This window comes from Pteropus alecto, unplaced genomic scaffold (assembly GCF_000325575.1).
Source record: "Pteropus alecto unplaced genomic scaffold, ASM32557v1 scaffold110, whole genome shotgun sequence".
NCBI classification, from domain to species: domain Eukaryota; kingdom Metazoa; phylum Chordata; class Mammalia; order Chiroptera; family Pteropodidae; genus Pteropus; species Pteropus alecto.
In genome coordinates, this window is record NW_006431920.1 from 1,692,834 (window position 1) to 1,719,403 (window position 26,570).

The window sequence follows — 26,570 nt, forward strand, 5'->3', positions numbered from 1 at the left end:
CCTCTCTCTCTTTTTTTTCTGCTACATTCTACCCTAAGACAATTGTTCTGAGAGCTACAAGGAATATGGAATTTGGTGAGACCCTACGGCTTTCTGGGGAGAAAGACCTTAAATGTGAGGAAGACCTTGGAGGGGAAGGAGGTTGAGGAGCCCCCCGGACCCACGGAGGAATGAGGCTGGGGCGAGAGGAGGTTTGGCAGGAAGTTTGAAGACTGAGCCTGACGAGGGGCTGCGGGTTCTCAGTGAAGCAGCCCCGCGGCTCTGTCCCGGCTGCTGGGTGACCTAACAGGGCCCCAACTATGCTAGCACATCAGTTCCTGTTTTTGAGGCAGTAAAATTTTCCCTTCTTCTTTTCTAGGTTCTTTGGCTGTTCTAATAATTAAATTGACATAAGACAAATTAACGGGAGAAAAACAAACTTACATAGCCCAGAGAAGAGACTAGACTCAAAGGCTGTCAGGCAGTTGAGGCTAATAAGCCATCCTGAGCTTAGGAAAGGGACGGGACCTGGGGCTCCACAGGGGAGGAGAGCCAGTCACAGGAAGATAACAGCAGATGTTTGGCAATCAGATGTTTGCCCCATCACGTAGATTTTTTTCAGATAAAAAAAGTTATCTCTGGTAATAGCTCTCTTGCTGATACAGGCCCCCTATCCAAATTCTTTTAGGCATTTAAGGGGGAGATAAAGTTTTTCCTGAGTCTGCTAGGCCTTGATGGCCTTCAGCTCAAAATAATCCACATGCCAAAATGACGTATTTTGGGGCGGCATATTCTCTTCCCTTTCATCGTCTACCTGGCCAGGGCTGGTTCCTGTCAGGGCACTGGGAATGCAGATCTCCGTGACTGCTGGCATTCACGTGGGGGTCAAGCATCTCAGTTTCGTCTGAACTTTAGGGGTCTAATGAAGGTTTGTTAAGAAGGCCAGGAGTAAGCGCTGAGAGCCACAGGCCCTGGATTAAGGCCCTACTGTACCCCTACTGGGCCTGGGATGGGTCAGCCGTGTTAGGAGGGGAGGTGGGCAAGCCCCAGGAGACACCTGTACCGGCCTCTATCAGCAAAACCCTATGCTCACATCATGTTTGAGCCATCCTACCCCATCCCTCCTGACGGGCATGGAGTAGAGGATCCGGGAGAAATGACTACAAGAGCCTCGTGGGAAGCGGGGGGCTGGCCAGCTCTGCTTAGCATCCAGGAGCAGGTGACAGGCTCTCCTGAGCAGAAACAACACTTCGGCATTTTTAGCTCAGGGTAATGTTGGCCAAATGCAACCTCAGCATACAGCCTTTGAGAAGAGTTTACACCTGTCATCCTGCCCATGGCCTCAAGGTGACTTCATGCCGATCTGGCAGCATCTAAAGCTCAGGCAGGGAGGGGAGCAGCACCTGACCTGTGCTGTAAGGACATGTGGTTGGGACCTCGAAGCTGCTCAGCTTGATCCTCTTTTAAAATCTGCCTGGTTGGATGAAGTTAGAGCCTGAGAATGAGTCTCCCCGGTTACAGCCTCGCGGAAGAACAGTGCTGGCCCAGAGTGACCAGGAAGTAGCCTTGGTCTCAAAGAGCTGACTGGGGCCTTTGCATCCCCCAGGAAATGAATGTACCAATGTCACCCAGCTAGTGGAGGAAATGGTCTGCTGTCCACTCCCTCTTTCTGCACTGGCCAGATGGGTGAGCTGTGTGGGGCTGTAAGAGTAATCACTGCCGCACGCCCCCTCCCTGCCCCATACACACCTTCAACTCTTTCACAGTGATGCTAACACCTGTGCTTCCTCCTGGGACACAGTTCTCCTTTGGAGTTGCTATTTGTTGGGGGCGGGGAAGAGGAATCCAAGGGAAGCGTCCCTATTCCTCAGCCTTCTCTCCCCTTTGCCCTTCCTGCTGTAAAAGCCCCTACTTTTTGGGTCACAGAGCCAATGTGAGGATGTTTAGGGTAACTCTGCACCCACACATTGGAGAAGTAATGGGTTCAGGACTCCACCAGTCCGACTATGAACAGGACTCCAATCAGAGCTCCATTTACCACTCAACCTGGCGGTGTCCTGGTCCCCCAGGTGTTAATGTTAGTTCAGCGCTAATGTCCCAAATCTCCTAAAAGTTCTGATTCGTTCCTTTCCCCAGGGCACAATTTCCCTGATACGTGTCGGATCCCCGGCGGGAAAAGCAGGAGTTAGACAAACAGAATATATGTTCGATGTTATCACATGGTCTTTTCTAAAGGGGCTGTGAATTAAATTTCTCCATTTAATTCAAGGAGCTACGCACTGAGACATCAGAGAGGTCACTGTCCCCTGGGATCTTCTGCTGAAACCAGGGAGACTATTTGATGACAATATCCCTCCCCCCGCCCCCAAGTAACAGTCTGCTTGGGACCCTGGCCCTGGCATCGTTGCTGCTGGTCCCTCAGAATCATGCTATTGGACTCTCGTCTCTGCTGCAGCCACTGTGAATTGTCTCTGGTTGACCACAGGGCCTTTGCTTCACTTCCTCACAGTACAAAGCCCTTGGCAGGAGCAACTAATTGGCGAAGTTCAGGTCGTATGACCATGTGCAGTACCTATAAAGAAGCTGGGAGAGAGAATATTTGGTTCCCCTTTGGCTTATAGAGAGGAATAAGTAAGAGCGAACCTTGCCTTTCACCTGCCCTAAAGGCTGGGCAGCCACAATGTTGTGATTTTTATCTCCATTCTTTGTTTATCTATGTGGTTGGGTTTTCTTCCTTTCTTTCTTTTCCTTCCGTCCTTTCTGTTCTTCCTTTTTTTAAATTGAGGTATAATCAACATATAACATTATATTAGTTTCAGGTGTACAGCATAATGTTTTGATATTTGTATATATTGCAAAATGAGCACCAAATAAATCTAGTTAGCATCTGTCACATACACAGTTATAATTTTTTTTTATGTAATGAGAATTTATTGTACGTGCAATTTTTAAAAAGGAGTCTGACGTTTTGTATATTTTTCAATGAACCAGTTCTAAAGTTACAATTATCATTCATGTTTCGGTGACAGGGAGCATTAAAAATGGTTCTTGAACCTGAAAAGGTCAAGAATACTAGCCTGAGAATTTGGGCCTCAGTCATTTGTGAGTGAGCGTCAATCTGAAGTGGCCTGCCTGGGTCCTGCCTGGCCCTGCTGGGTGGTAGGGAGGATAGGTAGCGGGGTAGGATGAATCCAGTGGCCTTTGTTCAAGCTCCTTGATTTTCAGAAGAGGTTGCTAATCCTGCTCCCAGCTCAGCTGCTTGTTCAGACATTGGAGTCTGCACTTAACCAGCAACATAGAATATTCTGAGTCCTTGTCTCATCAGAGCCACAACCTCAAGCTCATTCTTGTTCGACATTTAGCAAATATTTGCTTGAATTAAGCAACATTTTGGCAGACCGAATGGCAGGCACGCAGTGATTCATGCGTGAAAGTTCTAGTCCTTGTCAGCATTTATTTTGGGATCGAATACTACCTCTTGGACGATCACATGCTTTCACCTCTGGTAGGATTGTTTTATTTGAACCCACATTGCGTCATGCCATCGACTTAAATAAGGGAGACTATTAACACCCAACCCGTGACGCTCATTATTTTATTTATTATAAGGATGTTTTTAGGGCCTTGATCACTATATGACACAGGCTGTTTAGATGAAAATGCATGAAAGAGATTTCTTCCTGGTCTCAGAATTAAATACCAGATTTGTTTTTATCTAATGGGCATTGCAAGTAATGCAGCTGGTCTTGTTCTTTTCTTTGCATGGGCTACGAGGAAGCTCAGAGTCAAATTGGGACCCGTATCTAGTAAGTACAAAGGAGTTTCATGGCAATCATTTCGTGTATTAACCGTATCCCTGGCTTCACATTTCCCCTAACCTATGTTTTTCTTCTTCCTGATGTCCTCCGTGACTTTTAAATAAAGTATTACATTGATGTATTTTGTAAGTAAGCCGAAATGATTTTTCTTTATTTTTTGGTCACGACAAGATAAACATACACACGCAGAATATTTTAAATGTTATATTTTCAATCGGACTCTAATGCTGAGCTCTGTGCCATTCTCTAATCTGGGGAGCTCAGGGAACTTTATTGGGTTTGAAGTTTTTATTTCGGCCTTGGAGAATAATCATTTTGTTACCACTCCTGTGATTACTGTGGTAGAAAAAATTTTCATCCATTCGCGTTCTTTCAAAGCTGCTCTTCTTCATCTGATGTTTGCTTGATACCTGACATAGACATTATGAACTTATCTTTATTCTCTGGTTAGTGGAATGAGGTTCGTCATTAGTTTGTCTTAGAGGCAAACTCGAGGTGACCAGTCCGCACTCAGTGAAACTCAGTGGAGCCTCCAGTGGAGACATCAGCAGGTACAACGCAGACCTAAAAACTCAGTGTTTGCTCATGGAAAGATTTACATATTCATTATGGTGTAATTCTGAAGGCAGCAATCACAACCCTATTCTCAGCATGTTTCTTGTAGAAAAAACAGAAGACAAAACAATGGAAAATAAAAAAATATCATCCAGCTTCTTATTATTAGGAACCTTCCAGGTTTTTAATGAAGTGCTTGTTATAGTCAACTGTTATTTGCTGAGTCTACTATGTGTAAATCACGGTTTTATGTCCTGGAGTATAGCAAGGTTCCAATGTGGCTTTTCCTAACTGGGCAGGTCGTGGAGGGTGGTGAGAGGTTTACCTTTGCCTTAAACAAACCCTGCCTATTGTTTATGTGCATCTAGGTTAATACATCTTTGAAATGCCTCTTTTCAGACCCCTCAAGTGAAACCATCCTCAAGAGAGCACATAATCTTATTAACTATGCTTTTTTTCTTACCTCCATACATTCCCTCCTTAATTCCACAGGCATAAAAAAGCAGCAAACTGTCATTCTCAAGAAGCGTTTTTCTCAGTCTGTGGAGATCTTGCTTCCAGGTGAATCCTATGTTTGACTCAAATAAAATCTTATAAAAATTCTTTACAAGTGTGGGCATTCTTCAGATGACACAAACTAGACACAGTCCCTCCTCCATGCTCCTGCTATAGATCTGACAGCCCATAGGACATTGACACAAATGGCATCACACAGTACGGATGGTTCTGATACCCGCTTTTATCACTGGACCATACATTTTGGATATTCTTTCATATCAACACCTATGGACCGACATTGTCATTTCAAAAAACCAAATAGTATTATAATGTATATGATTAACCGTACTTTACTTTAATAAGTGCCCTAAGGTTGTGGACTTTCATGCAACTATAAAAAGCATTTCTGTGCACAACTTCACACATACAGACCAGACTTCAGATTCACTCTCACTCACAAATGACTGAGGCCCCAAATGATGCTCTTAAATCATCCTCAGATGCACTAACGCTGGCCCCAAGTCGCCCATAATCTCCCGGCGAGTTCAACGAGTTCAGCTGCACCTGGGTCATCTTTAGGTGTTTTAAGTGTTTTCAGACCACAATTTCAGACCTCGTTTCAGAGCCATGGATGCCACTAGCATGCATGGGACATCATTTCAAGTGAGTTTATTGGCATGTAAATTGGCATATTTTGGGGTGGCATATCCCGCCACCCCTCACAGCCCTGGGTGCTGTTGGCAACCATCTATAACCACAGGGAGAGCCTGTCTCAGTATGAAGCTGACCTGACTGATGGAAGGCAGAGTGGGGAGAAAGAAAGAAATGAGATCTTTAGAGTAAGCTCACCCCAAAGCCTTCTCTACCTGTAGACTTTGCAGATCATGAGCCATCGTTTCCTTTACTGCCTAGGTCAGATGGCACTAGGCTCCCTTTTCCCTGAAAATAAGTCTGGCTGATAACCACAGTCAATATTCATTGAGTAGTACCATGAGCCAGTGCTAGGTGAACCCCACAGAGCCTCGTTTGATTAACTGTGAAACAGATGATGGGACACCAGGTAGCTGTTAAAAATGAGATATTATGTGGAAAAAGATTGCCATGGGATGTGGAAAGAGCAGGAAACAATGACATTATGAAATCCCATGTAATCAGTAAAGATTTTCCATTTTCACTAAGTAATCTCTTGGTTAGGGGTGGAAAAGGTATGAGAGAAGAGGAAGGTGCCTGCCTTTCTCAATTATCGCATGTGACGCTTGAGCTAGAAGGGTACCCCCTCCTCCGGGGAGAGCCTCTGGGGGAGGGAGGGCCACCCCAGGACACCTGGCTGAAGGTTGAGCAAGAGGGGTGGGGGACCTAGTGTTTGAGATTCTGAGGTAGGAGCTGGGGGAGGTGTGGGTAGGTGTGAGTGGGAACACAGACAGAAACGCCGGCTTAAAATGCCCAGTGCTTATGGACACGGCAGTCACCCCAGGGGGGGTCCGTTCGACTGGGGAGGGCCTGAGGCCAGAACCTCCTGGGTATATGGTGATGAAGGGAGCAGGCAGACTCAGGGCCCCTGGAGTGGGGAGGGTTGGGACATGTAGAGGCTTTGCAGGTCACTGGATCTGAGCTTCTGAAGGGCAGCAGCTCTGCCTTACGGAGTCCCCAGTCGTCAAGGACTAATTAGGCACCAGAACAGGGCCGTGCTGAACAAAAGACTGAAGGAGGCAAGGCCAAGGGGGGGTGGGGTGCAGACAGCAAGAGTGGGGGCTTCGCACTGCCACACCCCCCCATGAGGTGAGGCCCTAGAATCTGGGCTCCCACCCTGCGTTGCCGAGCCTGACTTCACAGCTGCAGATTCTGCTTTCTGGCTTGTTCAGAAGTTTCTCCTTGAAACGCAAATATTATTTTTAAGGAGCCTCCTGCCCAGGGAAATCTCAATCTGCTCAACTGCTCTCAGAATATGCAACTTTAAAGCCTGTGAAAAGAATCCACTTCTGAGGAATTTGCATTTTCAGAAAGCTTTCCGGAGAGGGCCAAGCAATGGAGCCTGTGAATAAAGTCTTTCTGTGTTTGCTGCCCCACGTGAATAGTCCAGGAGGAGTAAGAGAAAGGAGGCACATTGCATTCCCCCGCTCCCACCCCCTTAGCTGGGGCCGAGGGTGTGTGTGTGTGGGGGTGGGTGGGTAGATGCCTTGTTCAAGAGCCAGGGAGGATTCTGGGATGTGTGTGTTGAGTCGCCTCTCCCCTGCAGGTTTCCGGGGAGCCGGTTTGCATGAGATAAAACATGCAACCTGATTCCCAGTTCCAAGGACCATTGTCCCATGCTCTGCTGCCGCCTCTTGCCTTGCAGGGAGGGGCAGAGTAGCTGCCAGGGAGGAAGACACTTTCCTCTCCCCTCTAGGTTCTTCCTGCTTGTCTAGTCGTCAGATAGACATGAGACAGATCAACAAGAGAAAAGTTACTAAATTTAATTACATACATACATATGGGAACCCCACAAACGTGAGAGTCAGAGACCCCACAGATATGAGAGGGTCAGAGACAGAAAAGGAAGATGAGATATTTATGACAGTCTGAGCTAAGGATGAGGAAAGGCCCCTGGGGCTTCAGAGGGAAGGAAGGTCAATTGCAGGACAATGTGAAGAGCAGATATTCAGTCATTAGAAGTTTGCCCTGTCCTACAGATAGCTCATATAAAGTTATTTCTAATAACTCTTATTATGGGCAAAGATCTAAATTTAAATTCTTTAAGGGAGAGGTGAAAATTTCTCGAGCCCACAGCATCTAGATTGCCTTCAGCTCAAAATAATCTACATGCCAAAGTAGCATATCTTGGGGAGGCCTATTCTGAACCCCATCAAAGCCCAATGGGCAAGAGTGGAGGTGGTTGAACCTGGCTGTTTGGTGTTTATATGGAATTCAGCCCCACACTCAGATAGGCTTCTTTTCCATCTCTTTTTGCTCCAGTGGGGACCTGTGGTGGCTTCACTGTGTGGTGCGCTGATGCTCTCTTTGGCCCTCCCACAGGAACCCTGGGACCTATGAAGTCCCTTCTCAATTCTTGCTGCAGGTCCTATGTATGTACCCAGGATCAAAGAGCTGCGGAGTCTAGACGTGTGACTTCAAGATGCCCCTGGATGACACTGGCATGCATGGGACATCATTTCAAGTGAGTTTATTCTAAGACCAGCCTATACACGACACCAAAAAATTACCCTTGGTTTTATTTCTGATATTAACTAAGCAAACAAATAATAAAATAGACAACAAACCAGTAGAACAAAGTGTCTCCACATGTGGCCTCCTTACCCTTGCCAGGCACTGTTCTAAGAGCTGGTGATATTTTAACAATATAACCAAGACGTCCCTGGCCAGTAGAGCTGACAGGCCAGAGGAGGGAGACAGGGGACAAACAATCACCAGCAACAAGAAGCAGAGCTGACAGTATATTGGAAACTACGGAGGGCCACGGCCAGAGAAGCCCCATGGGGGTGAGCAGCTTTAAGCAGGGAGGTCAGAGTTGACCTCATCGAGAAAAGGACATTTGAGCAAAGAGTTAAAGGCAAATGTAGAAGAAGGAAAACATCTTTTCCTTGTACCCTTCCAAAAGGACAAAAGACAGATTAATAATAGAAAAGCATACAAACTTATTTAACATGAACTTTCTGTGACACGGGAGCCTTCATGAGGAAGCGAAGACCTGAAGAAGCTGTTAAACTTGAGTGTTTTCATGGCAAAGTTGCAGGAAAATGTGACATGACATAAGGGTGCCCCTGCCCCTTTCCTCTGGATATGGGGGCCCCCTCTCACAGGAGGGTCTCATGACCTGCTTCAAGGGAAGGTCACAGAGTCCCTCCTGCACCTTCTGTTTCTCAGATTCCTTCAGCGGAAGGTAGCCCCGGGCTGTCTGGGGAAGAGTGTGCCAGCGCAGAGGCCCGGTGTGACGGCAGGGAGGCGTGTGTGCCTGGAGCAGGGGAGGTGGGGAGTCACAGAAAATGCAGTTAGAGAGGGACGGGGGCCTTGTAAAGACCCAGGTTTTGCTCTGAGGTAGAGATCCACTGGAGGGTTTTTAAAAACTCTTTCTTCTGGCAAATTCCAAGAACACAGAAACAAGGATTCTCTCCTTGACCTAACTCTAGTCGGGCTCCTCTGGGCCTTGACCTTAGTCCCTGTCCTTGGCCTGCTTCATCCAGTCTCAGTGGGAATCCTGTTGGGTCAGTTTAGCCAGAATCCTCTCTCCTCGGTATCTGATCAAATTCCTTACTGCTCACCGCCTTAGTTAAGTGTTCTATTAAGTCAGTGGAGCTGGGGTCCTGCCCTTCCCCCCATGTTTCTTCTTAGTAATTTTCAATCCACTTCCTCACCTTGCTCTTTGGGTATAAATTCCCACTTATTCTTGTGCTTGGGACGGAGGTCGGTGCTGTACCGAGGTCTCTCTTCCTCTACTGCAATAGTTCCGGAATAACTTTGCCTCCACTGCCTATCTTCTGTCTGGCTCTGGTGTCCTTTGCCAATATAAAAGTAGAGAGAAGAGCATGTACCAAACACCCAGCTTCCAGAGTGACCAACTCACTGCCAATTTGTCTCCTCTGTACCCTATCTCCTGCCTCCCTGACATCACCTCAATTCATCCTTAAGTATTGCCATGTGGATTGGAATAAGGATGACTTTTAAGCCTAACCATAAAATCATTTCCACACCTAAAAGTTTACCATAATTCCTTAATAGAGTCACATTTTCTGTCATTAGGTCATTGGAGGTTTGGTTTTGTTTTGCAGTGGAGAGACACATTTGAGATGGTCAGATTGTGTGGCATGTCCGTAACTCTCGCAGTCTGGTGCCAGAGGGACAGATGGGGCAGCCACTTTAGAAGCCAGCGTGGCAGCTTCTCATCATTATAAGCATATGCCAACCTTAGGGTCTGGCAATTCCTTCCCTAGGTATTTACGAAAGAGAAATGAAAACTTTGGTCTGCAAAAAGAATTATACAAACATATTCACAACAACTTTATTTTAAAATCTCCCGATTAGAAACAATCTGAATGACCATTAACAGGCAAGTAGATAAAACACATGTGACATGGTCACACAAGACATGACCACTCAGAAAGAAAAAAGGAATGAACTATTGATATATACAGGAGTATATATGAACCACTCAGAAAGAAAAAAGGAATGAACTATTGATATATACAGGAGTATGAATGAGGTTCAAAGCATTATATTGAGCGAAAGAAGACAAACACGAGTATGCGCAGATTGATTCCACTTACATGGATTTCTAGAGCAGGCAAAACTACGTGTCTGTGGTGATGGAAATCAAATGAATGGTTGTCTTGGCGGGAGGGGGTATGGATATTGATTAGAGAGGGGCTGGTAGGTGGGGAGACTTGGGGTTGTCTTGGAAGTCTTGGGTTGTGTGGGGGAGGTTTGAAGAAAGAAGAGTCTTGGAGAATGTGAGGTGTGATTCAATCCCAGCCAGCACTGAGGCCCACTTGGAGTTCAAGGTCATTAATTGAGAGATTCCCGTGGTATGTGTGGCTGTGCTTCCCCAAGTTCAACTGCACAGTGCATGTGCGCAGGAGACAGCGAACTAGATTTAACCAGGGTGTGGTTTTGCCAAGTGAAGATGGAGATGGGTAACGGAGTTGGAGTTTTTTTTTACAACAAATTAAGTCCTAATCCCATCAGAACAAAAAAGCTTCCGTTTTGCTGTTTCCAGAGAAAGCAACATCCCAAATATGTACAAAATGCTAATCACCAAAGGTACAAAATGGACAGCAAATGGTCTTCCATCTCATTTCTCCATCAATGCTGTCCAGCTCCAGGGGCTCACCCAGGGGCCTCGTGGGAGCTGAGTGCTCTTTGAGCATCCGTAACCTTGGAAATCCTCCGTGCACATTACCTCTTGAAGATGGCTCATCAGCACATTAAAAGCCCCCTCTGCCACACCCGCAGAATAGAGAACCATAAGACAGAACTAACCCCAGTGCCATCTGCAGCAGACTGCCATCCAAACAATGTCAGGGTATAATCGGAGTCCCCGGAACATGGTACAAACAGTTCACTCTGGACCCTAGAGTGGGCAGGCGAGAGGTCTGGGGCGAAAAGAGTGGGGGTGGAGGGGGCGGAGAGAAGAAAGGGATGAAGGAAAATATAGTCCTCGGGGTTCAGCGTCTGTGTAGGGCCAGTCAACTGGTCAACCCAGACCCTTCATCCTGACTCCAGTAGACATGGGCTTTCTCACTCATTTATTTTACATATTCCTGAACTGGGATCAGTCACCTCAGACCTGAATGGAACTTTTTAGCTCTCAGCCTGCTGGAGGAGTCTGAGCCTGGATCCTTTGCTTCAGCTGTGCAGATGGGACGAACCAGCCCTCTTCCCTGGACACTTTCCTTCTTGGCGGCCAACGATGCTACACTCCTAGCAAGGAGGTGCCTCAGGCTTCTCACACCCAGTCCTTTTGCCAGCTCATGGCTCGGTTCCTCCTGGCTTCGGCCAAGAATGCATCTTGGGATGCTGACAAGGGCACTTTGCCAGTTCAAATCCCTGCTTCCAGTCTCCGTGACTGGTTGTGTGAGGTGTGATAATGTATATTAGCTACATATTATGAACGTATATGCTGTCCCTGCATATACAGAGGTGTTGCCTGGGGTCAGAGGGTCTTCTTGAGTCTACCAGTAAAGTCAGAACTTGTGTCAGCAGCATGAAAAGTTGCCATAACTCCTATGGGTTACCGGTGGCTTCGGGTCTGGTTTACTGCCCTGCCCTGCATGGCACCGTCCCTGGGTCCCAGGCAGGAGATGGAAGAGGCTGCAATTAGGTGTTCCACCTGAGTTCTATGACTGGATTTGTCAGTTCAGTTCTCTGGATTCTGGTTATTCACTCTGTCTGTAACCCACCAGGCTCCGTGGCCAGTAGGAGATCGTCCTCTGGAGGTCAGGGTGGAAAGAATGGGGACCACGGCAGTATCTGAAAAGCTCAGGAGCTTTCAGCTGGTCCTAGGCTCCTGGCACCAGTGAGCTGGGTAGCAGCTGCGAAGAATGGGGTGCCCTTGGCTCTGCCTTTTGCCCCTTATACCCTCATCCTGTATACCTCTCCCACCCTTGGATGGACCGCTCCAGTGGGACAGACCTGACTTTCTCAAAAACAACCAACCTATGGTCTGGAGACCATGTTCAGAGCCAAGGTCTGAGTCCAGCCTAGTGAAGATGCTGGACCTATAGGACCAGCCTCAGCCATGCTGTCCCCAAACTCACAGCAGTGGCAGCTTTAGTGATTGTACTGTATTCAGTATATACTTGGCCATGCTTCTTTCTAGCTTTAAACTTTCTTCATGACAAGTCCTGTGGGTCCCCACCTCCTCGGCCACATCTATGGCCCCTTTCATCCTGACTTGCAGGATGGAACCACGACATGACCCCACTCCATCTGAAAGTCAGCATCCTTCCTTGGGAGAGGGCTTTTATTCATTCAAAGGCACTCTCTCCCAAACCATCAGTGCTGTTAGGAAGGAAAACCCTGGGAATGAGGGGTGGTGGGTGGGCTCCAGGTTCCTGGTAACTGGCCTGGCTCACCTGCCCAATCGCACCTGCGCTGTTGTAGAAAGACCAGATCGCTGCCTCCCCAAGCGCTGTCCTGCTGGTTCCCAGCTTGACCATCTCTTAGAGGCGCAGCAGACCCCACGGGCATGGCTCTGTGCACTTGCTTCCCTGAGTTCAGGGTGTCCCCACCCGTTTCCACCCCCTCTATCTTTTACTTTGCTTCCTGGTGCATTATGGAACCCCAGCCTCTGCCATCTACATTTCTTTGCTTGGGGATTCCTTTCCAGAACAGCCAAAAGTGTGGGGGAATTAACCACCTCCCTCCCAGCAGCCCTTACTGATGACTGACAGGACAGGCTTGTAAACCACACACCGCCCCCATCCCTGGAATTTCTCTGAGGAGTGTGTTCTGTTTCCCAGGGCTGCCCCAGAAGGATCCGACTTCAGTTGCTCTCTGTGGCCACTGCATCTGTACCGACTGTCCTTTCTTCCCTGTTTCACACCCCTCTCTCCCTGCTGGTGTTTCCTGGGATCACCTTGAACTAAGATCTCTGCCTGGGTTGCTCAGGAACTAGATATCAAAACCTACCAGGCTCTGGCTGGGTGTAGCTAAGTCACCGGGACAGACCACATGCTGTAAGCGGTGCCTCGCCCTGCTCCTGCACCCCACCCACCCCCCCCTGCGCCTCCCCCCCCAGCACCGGCGAAGCTGAACGAAGCCATGTCCCTGAGGGTTCCTGGGTCCAGGGCCTCTCTTCTCCAAGGTGCAGGCCTGGGAAGGAGCCAGCACATTCCTCCCACTCCCGCCAACTGGATGGAAGTTCTGTGTTAGGTATCGAATTAAATTGTGTAATTCCTGCTTTTAGAATGGGAAAATCTGAACGTTGGTTTTGTGAATGTGTGCAGAAACCGTTGCCCCCTCTTGGCTCTGAGGCCCCCAACGGGAATGCAGGGCAGGATCCCACCCTGGTTCACCTGGGCTTGCAAAGTCATCAAGGCTTCCACGCCCCCGTCCCCCTTACCTCCCTGCCCCTTTGCCAAATCTAACTTTTGTGACTCTCGCTAAAATACATTAAAGAAACAGAATTCTTTTTTTTTTTTTTTTTTTGTTCTATTTTGGTGACAAGAGAGATCCTTGATGGAAACTGGATCTGTAAGAAAAATAAGGATAGAGCCATTAGATTACACAACACTCCGTGAGCCTAGAATTCTTGTGGCTTTCCAGTTTTACGACCTCATGGGTGATGGTTAAGCAGCTAAGATCTTCCTGTGGAAAAGTTAATTATTTAGAATTCAAATTTTTCCGCTCTCGTGTATACTTTCCCTTTCGTCCAAACATAGCTATAAGAGACTTTGTTTTTTTCCCTTGAGGCTGTAATGCGCTTATGCCAAGTGCCTGGGATTCTCTTGGCTCAGTCAGTGTTGGCACTTTCTCTGCCCTCGGGGTCCTCAGCAGCTGAGATGGAACCTCACTCCCTAAAAGCTAGGCTGTGGTGGTGAGTTTTACTCCATTCATTCACGCCCAAAAGGAGAGGGGAAGGAGCCCCTTACTTCTAGCTGATGTGATGTTGAGAGAGAAAGGCTCATTATGCTTTTGGAAAGAAAATTCTAGAAATATCTTTTCCTAGGGGATAGGCTTTGACACTGTCATCAGATGGTTCATCACTCTCTGGATTGAGAAGGACACCAAATTGCCCGTTTTCCTTCTGGAGGGTTCTAAGAGCTGAGCTTACGAAACTCAAGATGACTCAGTGTACCCCCACGATGCACCCGCTACCCCACGCACAACCTCAGCGTGGCTTTCAGTGACTAAAGCACATCTCCAGCCTCTAGGCCAACAGGTCTGTGCATGGAGGTTCATCCTGCACTGGCTACTAGGTCACCTTCTGGAACACACTTGCCTCTTGTAGTGGGTGCTGCTGGCTGCTTCCCCCCAATCCACTCTCACTTTTTTCCTGGCAGGGGGCCCCATCTGGTTTGGCTGTCCCCTTCCTTTACCCAGCCTTGTCATGGAGGGAAGTGACTTGAGCCTCAATCCCGAGAGTAGAGTGTGGGGGACAGACAGATCTATCTATATTGGTCTGATCCAGCCATGATAATTCAACGCTCTATGTTATTAAATTTGCTAAAGAATGAACATGAGACCTAATTCAGGGGCTTTCACCCCAATGAGAGGCCAAATATGCAGGGGAGGGGGCTCCTGGGAAGAGTTTCTTAACTCAAGAAGAGACACAAGGAAGAGGCGTCTCTGGCTTCCTTCTGGCTGTCAGGGTATAAGGATGTGATTCCAGAAGCTCCTCCAGCGGCGCCCGTGAGAGGGACTAGCCTGCCCTCTGCTGGGGGTGTAGCGCTGGAAGCTGGACAAGTCCCTCCCTAGGCCTCTGATGTCAGTGTCAAGTTGAACCAGCCCTGACGCTTCCCAACTGTTCTATTGTTATGGGCGATAACCTCCTAATTGCCACTTTGAATTAGGTTTTCTGAAATTTGCAGCAACTCACAATCCATTTCTCAAGTCGAGTCTTAAAATGCCTGGTGGCATTTGGAAACCTACCAATTCACAAGTTCTGGACCTTGCCTCCGGCCCCGGAGACAGTGGCTGTTGAAGGGGAATCTGATCCAGCCTGTCTGCCTCCAGAACCCACGCTCACACCAGTGGGCCCTGCTGTAAGGAGTCTCCAGGACACAATGTTCCAGCTCGGGTGCAGTGTCCATGTTGCAAGTCAGCACCATCCACCCAGCCCCTGTGATCGGGCCTGCACCTCTGCACATCCCCTCATGGAACCCCCACAGCCTTCACCCTTGGAGGTAGTTATTATTACCCCCCTGTAGAGATGACACTGGCTCTCCCAGAAGTTAAATTACACACCCCTAACACTCAGCTACGGGGCAGCAGAGTCTAGACTGGAACCTGGCCGCTAATTCCAAAGTCAACGTCTTCCCCATCACCACCAAGACGCTAACGGTAACAAGACCGGCCGGCTGGCCAGCTCCATCCCCTAAGCAACTTATCTCGTCCTCCCAACAATCTCAAGAGGAGGGTACTATGATTTTCCCTATGTACAGATGAGGAAACCGAGGCTCTCAACTGCCGTGGCATTTTGTGAAGCTTTGACTCTTCCACGAATGTCCCTTGATCAGGCAGCAGAGCCCTGAGCAGCTGCTGAGCTCTCCCTGGGCTGTAGTTTCTAGGCTGGGCTTTGAAGTTATTTTGAGCATCTGCTCCCACCAAGCACCCTACTCCTGTGGCCATTCCTTGGCCACTCCTGTGGCTGATGGAGGTCTGGGGATGGGTTGAAAGGGGCCATTAACCTCTCACCACCCCCCATCATCACTTATCAGGCATTCGCTGTGGGTGGACTTGACAATGGGACAATCGTGGGTGTTCTCGGTGCCCGCCCAGATCCCCCTTTCTGGGCTGGGGCTTCCACTGTCCAGCTCCAATTGTGAATGTTGATTACTAAAGACTTAGAGCTGCCCATTCCCCCAAGGACGTGTCCTCGGCCAAATGGGACCACAAGACATCCACTCCCTACTCCCACCCCTGCTGTCAATGCCTGAATGACGGAGTAGCAGGAAAAGCCAACCCTCTCGTCTCAAGGCGAGACCAGCTCTCTCGTATAATTCATGCTGCAGAGCTCCTGTGGGGTCAGGCTGAGGCTGGACTTGAGCTGAGACCCTGTCCTGGCTCTGCCCCCTCCCCGCCCTCTCTCACCTCCTTCTTTCCCTTTTTCTCAATAAATCCCAGTCTCAGCTCTGCTTCTGGGGAGCCCAGCCTGAGACGGAGGAGGATTGAAGAGGCCGTGTGAGGCCTGCCCTCTGCCTCAAGGATCCTGCAACTTGGTTGTGGAAACAGGCCACATTCGTACAAAAAAGTCACCCACAATACCGGACGGACTAGGCTGGAGAAAACAGGCATTAAGAGGATGGGAGAAATCACCAGAGGTGCAGTGGGGGAGAAAGGCTTCCTGGAAGAAACACGACTAGGCCACAAAGGGTAGGTAGGACTTGAAATGTTGGGAAAGGGGAAAAGCTTTGTGGGCAGGAGGAAAGTCTGTTGGAAAGGCCCTGTGATGGGTAGGAAGCTCTGCTCCCACCTCTCCCATCTCCTCCTGTCTGGTATTCATGGCTAGAGGAACTATCTCAGGTCAATGGGGGGTTTGGGGAACTCCGTTCTGACAATCCCGATGGGTCTAGCATGGTCCAAGGGCATCATCAAGGCTGCTCCAGAGAGCCGCACCAGCCTCCGAGGCCAGGAAGGACTCACTCAGTTCTCAAGCTTTTGCTGAGAGGCTTAGGGGGCTTGGGCCACTTGTAGAGACCTCCCCGCTTTGGAGAAGGGACAGACATCCCAGCGACCCTGTGCTGTAGGGCTGACGAGTCAGTGGACCTGAGGACGACTTCTGCGAAGGGCAGAGGGCATGGAGGGAGTCCACATACCTGCCGGACCGTGAGCCTGGGGGTTTGTTCACAAGGACTCAATGGTGTAATAAGCAGCTCCCAGGGCTCCCAGAGCCACTGCTACAGTCCCGAGAGCTCGGAGCACGCGCATTTCGATTACCGGTGTGTTTTCTCGCAGGTCTTCTGTAAATCAAAGCAGAAAGCCAGCAGGTTGGGGGAAGTTGGGCTTTAGTGCCTATCTACAGAAAAGCAGAAATGGTAGGGTCCCCTCAGGGATTTAGGGAAACCCATCTCCCCCATACTGACTCTCCTCTCGAAGGGACACAACTCCCCCACCTCTTTTATTAAAACCCCACCGCAAGACCCCCAGGATCTGAAGATGGGCTGGCCTGGAACGCCAGCACCCCCGGACACCCAGGGAGCAGGTCACAAAGGCAGCGAAGGCTGTTCCGTGCCAGGTGCCGTGCTAAACGCCTCACACCCAAAGTTTCCTCAAGCCTCACAACGACCCTGTGAGGGAGGTTCTCTCATGCGGCTCCGTTCGGGGGGTCAAGAATCTGAGGGAACACATATTACACCCACCACCAAGGCAAGGAAAATATATGGTTATGATAAAATGAAAATATATGATGTCGGATATGCGCTATCTATTTTGACGAAAATCCTATTGAAGTAGGGATTCTTATTTCATGTGAATGTGCATTACACATTCGCATGAGCCCACATTTCACTCTACTGAGAAAATGGAAAGATTATGGGAGCAGGTGCTCAAATCTGAACAGAATTAAGACTCTGTGTCTCCCCCAGGGCCAGGCTGGACCCCGCCCCTCCCCCTCCCCTTTCTCATTCTCAGCCTTGCTTTTTTGCCTCTTCCTCTGCCCGTAATGCTCTCCCTGTAAAATAAGCCACAGAGGCTCCTCAGGTCCTTCTGGACTCAGATAGGAGTGGCATGACAGTCTTCCTGGACCCCCGTTTAGGAGCGAGCACCTCCTTTCCTACGGCTCTTTGAACATGTCCTGTAGGACGTGGATCACCTCCGGCTTGCATCTGGGCTTCTAAATGCACATGTCTCAGCTTCCCACGCAGACTGTGCAGTTTTTAAGGGTCAAATTCCCTGTTCCGGTTTCCGCCATAGTGTCTCGTAGCCTATGCAGAGTAGGTTTTTCTACTGGTTTGAAAGTGACACGAATCTATGGCACAACTTGGCACGAGATGGACAGAAATGCTAAGTGTGTGGGAGGATAGTTGCTAATGGGGAGTGGCGGGCAGGCCCCTCCTGGATGGGTCTTACCAGGTCGTAGAGCGTTTTCTAGCTCTGGGCATGTTCTCTCAACACACCTGGGTATCTGTTTGTTTCTCTACACATGTCTGAGAGATAGCGCTTTTCAAGGATGGACAGGGAGGGGAACTGGTGGGGGAGGGGCTGGGACAAGGAGCAGGTTGAAGATGGAGGGTGGGGGGCTCTGCTCCTGGGTTGGGAGTTTGAGAGTCCCAAGTGGAAGGCCTCTTCCGTGGACATGTGTGACACCCTGAGTACAGGTGGGGCTGTTTTGGGCCCAGAGGTGGGGGTGGGCAGAGGTCCCTCTGCCAGCCGTTGCACCACTGGAAAAGTGGGGTAACAGCTTCAGTTCGGTGACAGAGGTCTTCCCATGTAAAAGTGGCAGCCCAGATTTCACCCAGTGGTTTCATGGAAGAGGAAGCAGATACTTTGGATGGGGGCAATGTTCCCTGTGGGGGCTGCTAGACTAGCCTGAGACCCTCAGAAGGGGCGGAGGTCGGGCTGTTGCCAACAGGGCCTGTGAGTTACAATCAGTATTTGTCACTACATTCCGGGGAAATTCATATGCAGATAGGAACTCAAGCTCCCAGCTATGGTATGGGCCAGCGGCCAACTAGCCAAACAGACTATTTAATCACAAAGCTTCTGAGTGATGTGGAATTTATGAACGGCCGTGAGGGCGTGTGCTCCGAGGAAGGGGGGTACCTAAGGGGAAAAGAAAAGTGGCCCCCCTGAAGAAGAAATTTCCGGTTAAGGAAGAAAATCAGCACCTCTTCGTGAAGACGGGTCCCCGGTAGGGCGTGTCAGGTCGGAAAGGGCTGGTGGCCAACCCCAAGACATGGCCGCCCAGAGGGAGGGCCTTTGCTTTTGGCCTCGGACTCCCAAGGGAGAGTCCGCACGACTGCTAATACGGTCTGGTCAGGACAAAGCCCGGCCATGGGAACCGAGCGCCCCGAGGGTCCAGCCCCACGAGCCAGAACCTGTAGAAGGTGAGGAGGTTTGGGAATCCTCTCCCGGGCATGGTCGGCCAGGCCCGAGGCAGAAGGACATCGAAGATGCGGCTGTGGCACAGGCCCAGACGACGCCAGCAAGCAGAGCTGCCGGGGCAAGTGGAGCAGGAGCAGAAGGGGTGCGGGCTTGCCCGAGTCAGAGGCCCTGGGAGGACAGAAAAGGAGAGAGATGAGGGACACGGCTGCCTCCAGGAGGCTGGGGTGGGGTGGGGAGGGCGGCGGGGGAGCCTGGAAGACACAGGAGAGAAACTAACTGTGCGAAACTGGTTGTTTTATAGACTGGTGCTACCTGGGAATCATCAACATAATAACGACGTAAGAGCTTATGCCTGCAGAGTGCGCCATACTTCACATCGTTATCCATCCCACGTCATAGAACAATCCCGTGAAGTGCTATGTGGCTATTCCCATATTTACAGATAAGAAAACTGAGGCTCAAAGAACGTAAGGATGTGCCCTCATAGCGAGTAGACGGAAGAAGCGGGCCTCGATCCGGGATTTCTAACGCTCAGTACGGTGCTCTCTGCAGACTTCATAGGACGTGGTGGCAGCAGTCGACGGCCCACCCCGAGAGAGGTGGCACTGGTTCCTGCACCTGGAGCTGCCACGCTTCCTTTTCGTGCAGTTCACTGGCTCATCCGGAAGACAGCGGCTGCTCCAGTTTATAGTCCTTGGAAGACTTCCCCAGACCTATCTCCATTTCCGTTCTCCTGAGTTGTGGATCCCAGCGGGACGTGGAGGCGGCACCCTCTGCTGTTGTACAAGAGGACTTCTGGAGGCAGAATTCCCTCTTCACGAGGCTGCTTCCATCCGGGCTTCTTCACGGAGCTACAGATTCGTCCAACCAAAGCTCCACGAAGCCAGCGGTCACCCTCGGCAGACTCGGGACATCACCTGCTGAGACCTGCCCGCGATGGGTGCTTTTCCTGAACTGGGGAAGGAAGAGATTCTAAAGGCAAGACTTATTTCTTTTCTTTTTCTAGTTAATTAAAAAAAAAAATGAACATATCATTTCCACATCATAAAATTCACCCCTTTATCATGTTCAGTAGTTTTTAGTATATTCACAAAGATGTGCGACCATCATCACTATCTGATTCCAGAATATTTCCATTTCCTCCAAAAGAGACTCGGTACTCATTAGCAGTCACTGCCTGTTCCCTGCTCCCTGCAGTTCCTGGCAATAGATTGGCCTATTCTGGACATTTCGCAAACAGAATCGTATCATACGTGGGCTTTTTTGGGACTGGCTTCTTTCGCTTAGCCCAATGTTTTTGAGCTTCGTCCATGTCATAGCAGGTATCAGCACATCATCTGTTTTCATCGCCAAATCATGTGTCGTTTGTCATCGCACGGATGTACGGCTGTTATTTATCCATTCGTCAGTCGATGGCCGTGGAGTTGTCTCCACTTTTTGGCTATAGTGAGTAACGCTGCTGTGAACGTTTGTGTACACGTTTTCGTGTGGACGTATGTTTTTGAATTCTCTTGGGTATATGCCCAGGAGTAGAGCTGCTGGGTCCTCTGGTCACTCTTGTGCATCCCTTTGAGGAACTGCCACACTTTTCTGCCGCAGCGACATTGTTTTGCATTCTCTCCGGCAGTGTGTGAAGGTTCCGACTTCTCCACAGCCTCACCAACACTTGTTACTGTCCGTCTTTTGATCGTAGTCATTCTAGTGGAGGACTCGTATTTTCTAGAGCGACAATATTTTCTGCACACTAACTATTTGGATTTTAGAAAGCGGGAGCCTTTATTTAAAGGCTCTCATCCCTTATCTCCAACATTCCCTCCCACTCTGGCTCAAAGAGAGAAAATTCCTTTGGAAGAAGAAGAGTAGGTGTCCATCATCACCACTGACGAGCCCCCGCCATTTCCTGCTCTGCCTCCTTACTAAGCAGAAGTCTTTCGGGGTGCGTCACGTGCATTCGCGAAATAGTTTTGCATCCCACAGATATCTGTTCTGAAGGCCATAGTCCAGGTATGTTTAGCTCAGTAGTTGATGATCATAATCCACACAATATACATATAACACCTGAAACCATTTCCATATGTTAAGAATAGATTGATTCCCAGTCACAGAAATGTCGTGTCATAGCAATCCCTTAGATATAGCGTTTCACTCACACCTCTCATTCAGGTTCACACCATCCCAGAGGGATACTCTGTGGCCTGGGGAGTGTGGCCTGCTCAGGGCCACACAGCCATGGGCACTGGCTCATGGCAGATCCAGGAGAAGCTCAGAGAAGGATGTTCTTCCTCCAGGGGAGACCGCCAGACCTCTTGGGATTGGAAGGTCAGGGCTGCAGTTACGAGCGAGGATTCTGGAGTGAGTTAGACTGAGGTTCCCCGCTCAGTGCTACCAGCGCCTGCTTGAGAGAGAACTGTTTGATCTCTTTGGGCTTCAGTTTCCCCATCTATAGAACGAAGATGATGATACTAATATGTTCTTTACGGCATTGTTAAGTGAGAAAATTAGCATAGATGGCTGACCCGAATGCTGGGTATGCAGTAAATGTTGGTGATGAGAGTTAGCTATCGCCATTATTAGTAGTGATAGTGTTAACCAGCTCACCTGAATCCCGCTTGAGTTCCCTCTACACAATCCAATGCTCATTCAGACTCTGGTTACCCAAGAAGATAGGGGACCACTTTTCCTGGACAGCCATTCCATCGTCAGACAGAACTAATCGTTGGAGGTTTTTTTTTTTTTAATGAAAAGATTAAAAATCTGCCTGTCTATAGGCTCTCCTCCCATGGGTAAGGTTGCCAGATTTAGCACACAAAAAAATACAGGGCGCCCATGAAATATTTGGGACACACTTACACTAAAAAACTTAAAAATGATTTGTTGTTTTTCTGAAATTCAAATTTAACTGGGTGTCCTTTATCTTATCTGGCAAGCCCGGGCCCTTAGACAACTGAGGACAACATGGAACGCGCCTACTCACATTTTCCACCTGACAGATTTCCTCCAATTCCTTTAACCGAATCCCATACACCAAACGGCTCTTGCCTCCCCCTCCTCCTCTCATGCCACGTCAACCCGGACTTTCTTCTTTGGACTAGACAGCAGGTCTCTTTGATGGCACACAGGCAAAGCCTGATGAGGCCAGAGTAAAGCAGTGTGACCACCTCCCTTGTCCTAAACCATATCATTCTATTAACGCATCCTCGGTTTTAATTTTTGTGCAGCCATGTGGCGCTTCTGATCCCTAATGAGCTAGTATGACCACTGAGCCACATTAAGTGTTAATGTATATGTGCGACTGCCCTTTTCAGTGAGACTCAGCATGGCGAGGCATTATAAAACCCAGGAATCCTGGTCTCTTGGATAAAGACAAAGCCCAAACCCTCACACTCCACAAGCACAGTTCCAGAACACACATCAACCATGCATCGCTACTCAGTAAGTACCGGCTTCCAGGGTAACCCTGGGACTCCAGCAGCAGAGAGTCTAGAACTGTCGAGCTTAAAGCCTGCCCACCTGTTTTCTTCGCTCCGGGGGACGATTTTGTGCCAGGCTTCTGACACAGCAGGCCCCGAGCTGACTGGCTGCTTTCTGGACCTGGGAGAGCCTGGGACTCAGGCTGCTGTGAGGTGGATCCGGAGCTGGGCTGCTGAGAGGTGGATGCAGAGGTGGTCTGCTGAGGGGCGGGTGCCGAGCTGGGCTGCTGAGGGGCGGGTGCAGGGCTGGGCTGCTGTGGGGTGGATCCGGAAGTGATCTGCTGAGGGGCAGGTGCAGAGCTGGGCTGCTGTGGGGTGGATACGGAAGTGATCTGCTGTGGGGCGGATGCAGAGGTGGATTCAGAGCTACCATGCTGCGAGTTGGAGCCACGGCGTCTGGCGTCTGGCTTCTTCCTTTTGCCCTTCTTCATGGTGGGCCCTCCCGACCTAAACGTGGAACTACATGGAGCTGCCTAACGTCCTGGCTCCCTCCTGGAGGGGCCGTCTGCCCCTATCCTGGGGAAGGCTCTGGTCTCCGGCTGCTCCCAGGCCCCACAAAGAAAAGTCATCCACACCCCTCCTGTGAGGTCACAAAAGCCAGGTGGCTCCTATGGCAGTGCTCTAGGGAGAGTCTTCTCTGCTGACACCAGCCTGCTGTCCTCTCTCCTCTCCAGCTACTGGGATGGGCAGAGGGTAGCTGCTGGACCCCTCATGGGCCTGGGTTAAGCCTGGCCCTGGGGCCTGTGACACCCTGGAACCCCACGATTTTGCGACTGGAATGTCTCCTTCAGGCACTTGGCTGGTGTGTTCCTGGGTTCCCGTGTGCTATCAGTTTGCTCTAAGACACCCTGGCTGTGATGCTCAGCTCTGTCACCGGTTTCCACATACCAAAAAATCCCCCCCCAACCCCCCCCAAAACTACTTCGCCGTGCATTCTGTGAGTCATAGGTAACTTTACTGAAGATCCGGGGATCCATAGAAAGCCCATGGCCCCCTGCCATCTCGGCTGCCTCCCCCAGATTATCTGACACAGAGCAGCTCCCCGTCTCCCAAAGCCTGCCCTCCCCGAATGTGGGAAGAGGCTGGGGGAGGGGTCTCCAACTTCGATAAGAACCCTTGCCTTTGGCAAAAGAATTTCCCTAAAAACATAACAGCTGTTTGGAAAACCACTCTTTCTCAAACTCATCTCGCTAGCCACGCTAGACGACTTCTCCAACCCCAACTCGTCAGGCCAGTTAGGGGACGATGAATCTTTCTCGAAATTAACCATGTAATTTTTCCTTTTAGGATGGGAGAGAAAAAAAGCTTTTTTAAAAGACAGCCTTAATCTTCAGGTGCTGACTACAACATAAAATGTGTCCACTTTAGAAGACTCTACTTAGTTTAATACAGTGCAAAGTGGGTGAGTATCTTACTGTTAATCCCTCTGTCTGGGGGGTGACACTCCTACCCCAGGATCAGATTTAGGGCACACTTGGCTAGGAAGAATGACTACACGAGGCCAGGCCCGATGTGAACTACGAAATGACAGGAAATACCTTAGGGATTCTAGAGCCCGAAAAGACCTTGCTGATTCTCTTTGCAGAGGAGAAACCGAGCTTCAAAGGTAAATCACCTTTCCAAAGCCACACAGCTGGCTGGCAGCATGAATGGGCTCGATGCCTGTTCAAGGCTCCCGCTTTTCATGACTCTGGAAAGCAGTAGAGAGTCAGATACTTATGCAGGCCCTAAAGTCAATGAATTAAAACCTCTCGAGTGAGAAGATGGAAGGGAAAAAAAGGCACGAAGGACTAGAAGTGGAAGGAAGCTCATATCTAGAAAGCTAGATCGATAAAGCTGGATCGAACTCAGTTGCGCCAAAGCATGAGGAGGTTCAGAGGGGCGGGTGAGGCTACTGGAAGGTGGTAACTCCCTGAAGTCAAGAGCGACGATTCCTGTGGGGCGCTTACTTTAGAATCAGACACTGGGACCCAGGCAGGAACCTGGTCAGGCTTAGTAGGCGGGTCAACATCTCCTAAGGCGCTTATCTCTGCAAAATTAGATTTGCAGGCACCAATGGGCTTTTGACGGAAGGCTTCAACCTGGTTTAAATCAGGCTTTCTCAACCTCAGCTCTAATGACATTTTAAGTCTGATAACTCTGTGCCGTCCTGTGGATCGTAGGAAGGTTAGCAGCATCCCTGGCCTCTGTCCACGAGGTGCCAGTAGCAACTACCACTTCTTTCAAATTGTGTCGACCTAAATATCCACAGACAGCCCACGGTCCCAGGCTTATTGACCACCTTAAAGTTATCCATGTCTAGCTCTAGCCAACCATGAGCAGCAGAGGTCTGGCGAACATGCCTCACTTTCCTGCATTTGTAGAAGCCCTTCCCCCTCCATCAAGCCCCTCTCCCGTCATCATGATCCATTTCACGTGGACCCATAGCCTCACAAAGCCTTTCTTTGAATCCCCGACTAGAAGACGTCTCTCCCTCTCTGGGCCCAGATCACATTCTGCATGGCGTCAGAGTGACTTCTCCCAGACATGGAGATGCGAAGGGCCGAAGTCCAGAGAAAGGGCTCGACGCAAGCTGCTTGAAGGTGAGCGTACAAGGACAGAGAAAGCAGGACGCTGTTGAAGGAAGGGTCGGCTTGGGCGATGCGACACAGAGACTGCATCGCTAAGGAGTTGCTTTCAAGGATGGACTGGAGTGTTCTGGCCTTGGCTGAGGATAACCGATGGAACGGTCCATAGCCAAAGGGCTTTCCTAACCAGGGATGGCAGCTATGGAAAAATGTCACGGACTCTTTAGGAGAGCGAGAGTAATGAGCCTAAGGTACTGACTGACCAGAAGGTCCCCGGTGGTCTGGCCCTCTGGATGTGTCCCGGACACCCTGAACAAGCATGTCAACATTTATCCATCTTAGAGCTGGATGGTACCTCAGACACCAACTGGCTGTTGGCCTTACCAGTCATGAGGGCAGCTAGTCCACAGAGGGGACAACTTGTTCTGGTCACCAGCGGGAGGGTGGCAGAGTCTGGAGTAACCGGGGCTTTGGACTCTCCCTAACCCCAGCACTTCCTTCATCCCCACCACTGCCCGGGAGTGGGGGGGCGGGGGGCGGGGTGCTTCTACAGACTGAAGGCACTTGGTGCTCATTTAAGAGCCCACTGGCTTAGACCCTTAGACCCAGGGACTAAGTCCCTGGGGCCACAGGCCGATTCCTGGGTAGGAACGGCCTCCGGGGCTGTGCTTGAGAATTCTGCAGCCAGCCAGCTACTCTGAAGCAGAACCTTCCCGAGAGGGCTGTTGTGAGGATTAGATGTGAAAAAAACGGTTAGAACAGTGCCTGGCTCACAATCGGCGTGCTTTTATTATTAATATGGTTCCCCTGGAGGGGGAGACTGAAGAACCAAGCTTGGACGCGGAGAGGAGAGGGTGGGCCCTGGGCCTGCGAAGTCCCAAATTTGTACCTTACAAAAGCCTGATTCTGAGGAGTGAGCAAGGGGACAAGGGGTTGAGTGGGTGGGTGGGAAGGGTAACTTTAAAAATTAAGTTAATTCGAACACTTTTGACCTGAGATTGACCCAGTGAGCAGACCTGGGGCGAGAAATCTAGTTCATCTTCACCCCAAACGATGTAAGTGGAGGCTCTAGGCGAGGGACCGTGACATCAGGGACTTGTCTACTACTGGGACCAGCAGAGTCAGCGCACAGGCCTCCCTCTGTATTTAAAGTTTCCCACGGGGTGGGGGGGGGATGCCCGCGGCCGCTGGCGCTCCCACCCCTCGCCTTCGGGCTCCTCACCATCCGTCTGAGTCCCTCGATCCACTACGGGGACACAGCCCCGTGCCGCGACCTTGTGCGCTTGGCCGGCGGTGCGCTGGAAGTCCAGGATGCCCTCCGGGCGACAGGGGCTGAACACGGCGGTGTGCACCTCCACTGCGGCGCGGGGCGCCGCGAAGACGCTGCAGAGCAGGGTCTCCATGCGGCGGCGCGCCTCGGCCTCCTCGTCGCGCAGCGGCTGCACGACGATCCCGACGAGCGCCGCGGGCGGGCGGCGGTGCCGCGC

The 26,570-nt window shown here is 50.1% G+C and overlaps 2 protein-coding genes across 2 annotated transcripts in view; both read right to left on the reverse strand.

The window, feature by feature from the left end:
- Positions 1-5,423, reverse strand: part of CUNH2orf72 (chromosome unknown C2orf72 homolog) — a 16,361-nt gene extending 10,938 nt beyond the window's left edge. The window contains exon 1 of the mRNA XM_006906770.3: positions 5,309-5,423. Within this exon, the coding sequence (XP_006906832.2) occupies positions 5,309-5,423 (115 nt within the window). The remainder of the gene's footprint in view (positions 1-5,308) is intronic.
- Positions 5,424-16,857: 11,434 nt separating this feature from the next.
- On the reverse strand, positions 16,858-22,947 carry SPATA3 (spermatogenesis associated 3). Its single transcript, XM_025043189.1, has 4 exons — positions 22,861-22,947; positions 22,557-22,767; positions 18,971-19,214; positions 16,858-16,963 (listed from the first exon to the last, which is right to left on the reverse strand). Exons 1-4 carry the CDS (start codon positions 22,945-22,947, stop codon positions 16,858-16,860), a joined length of 648 nt encoding a protein of 215 aa, XP_024898957.1.
- Between the last annotated feature and the right edge of the window lie 3,623 nt (positions 22,948-26,570).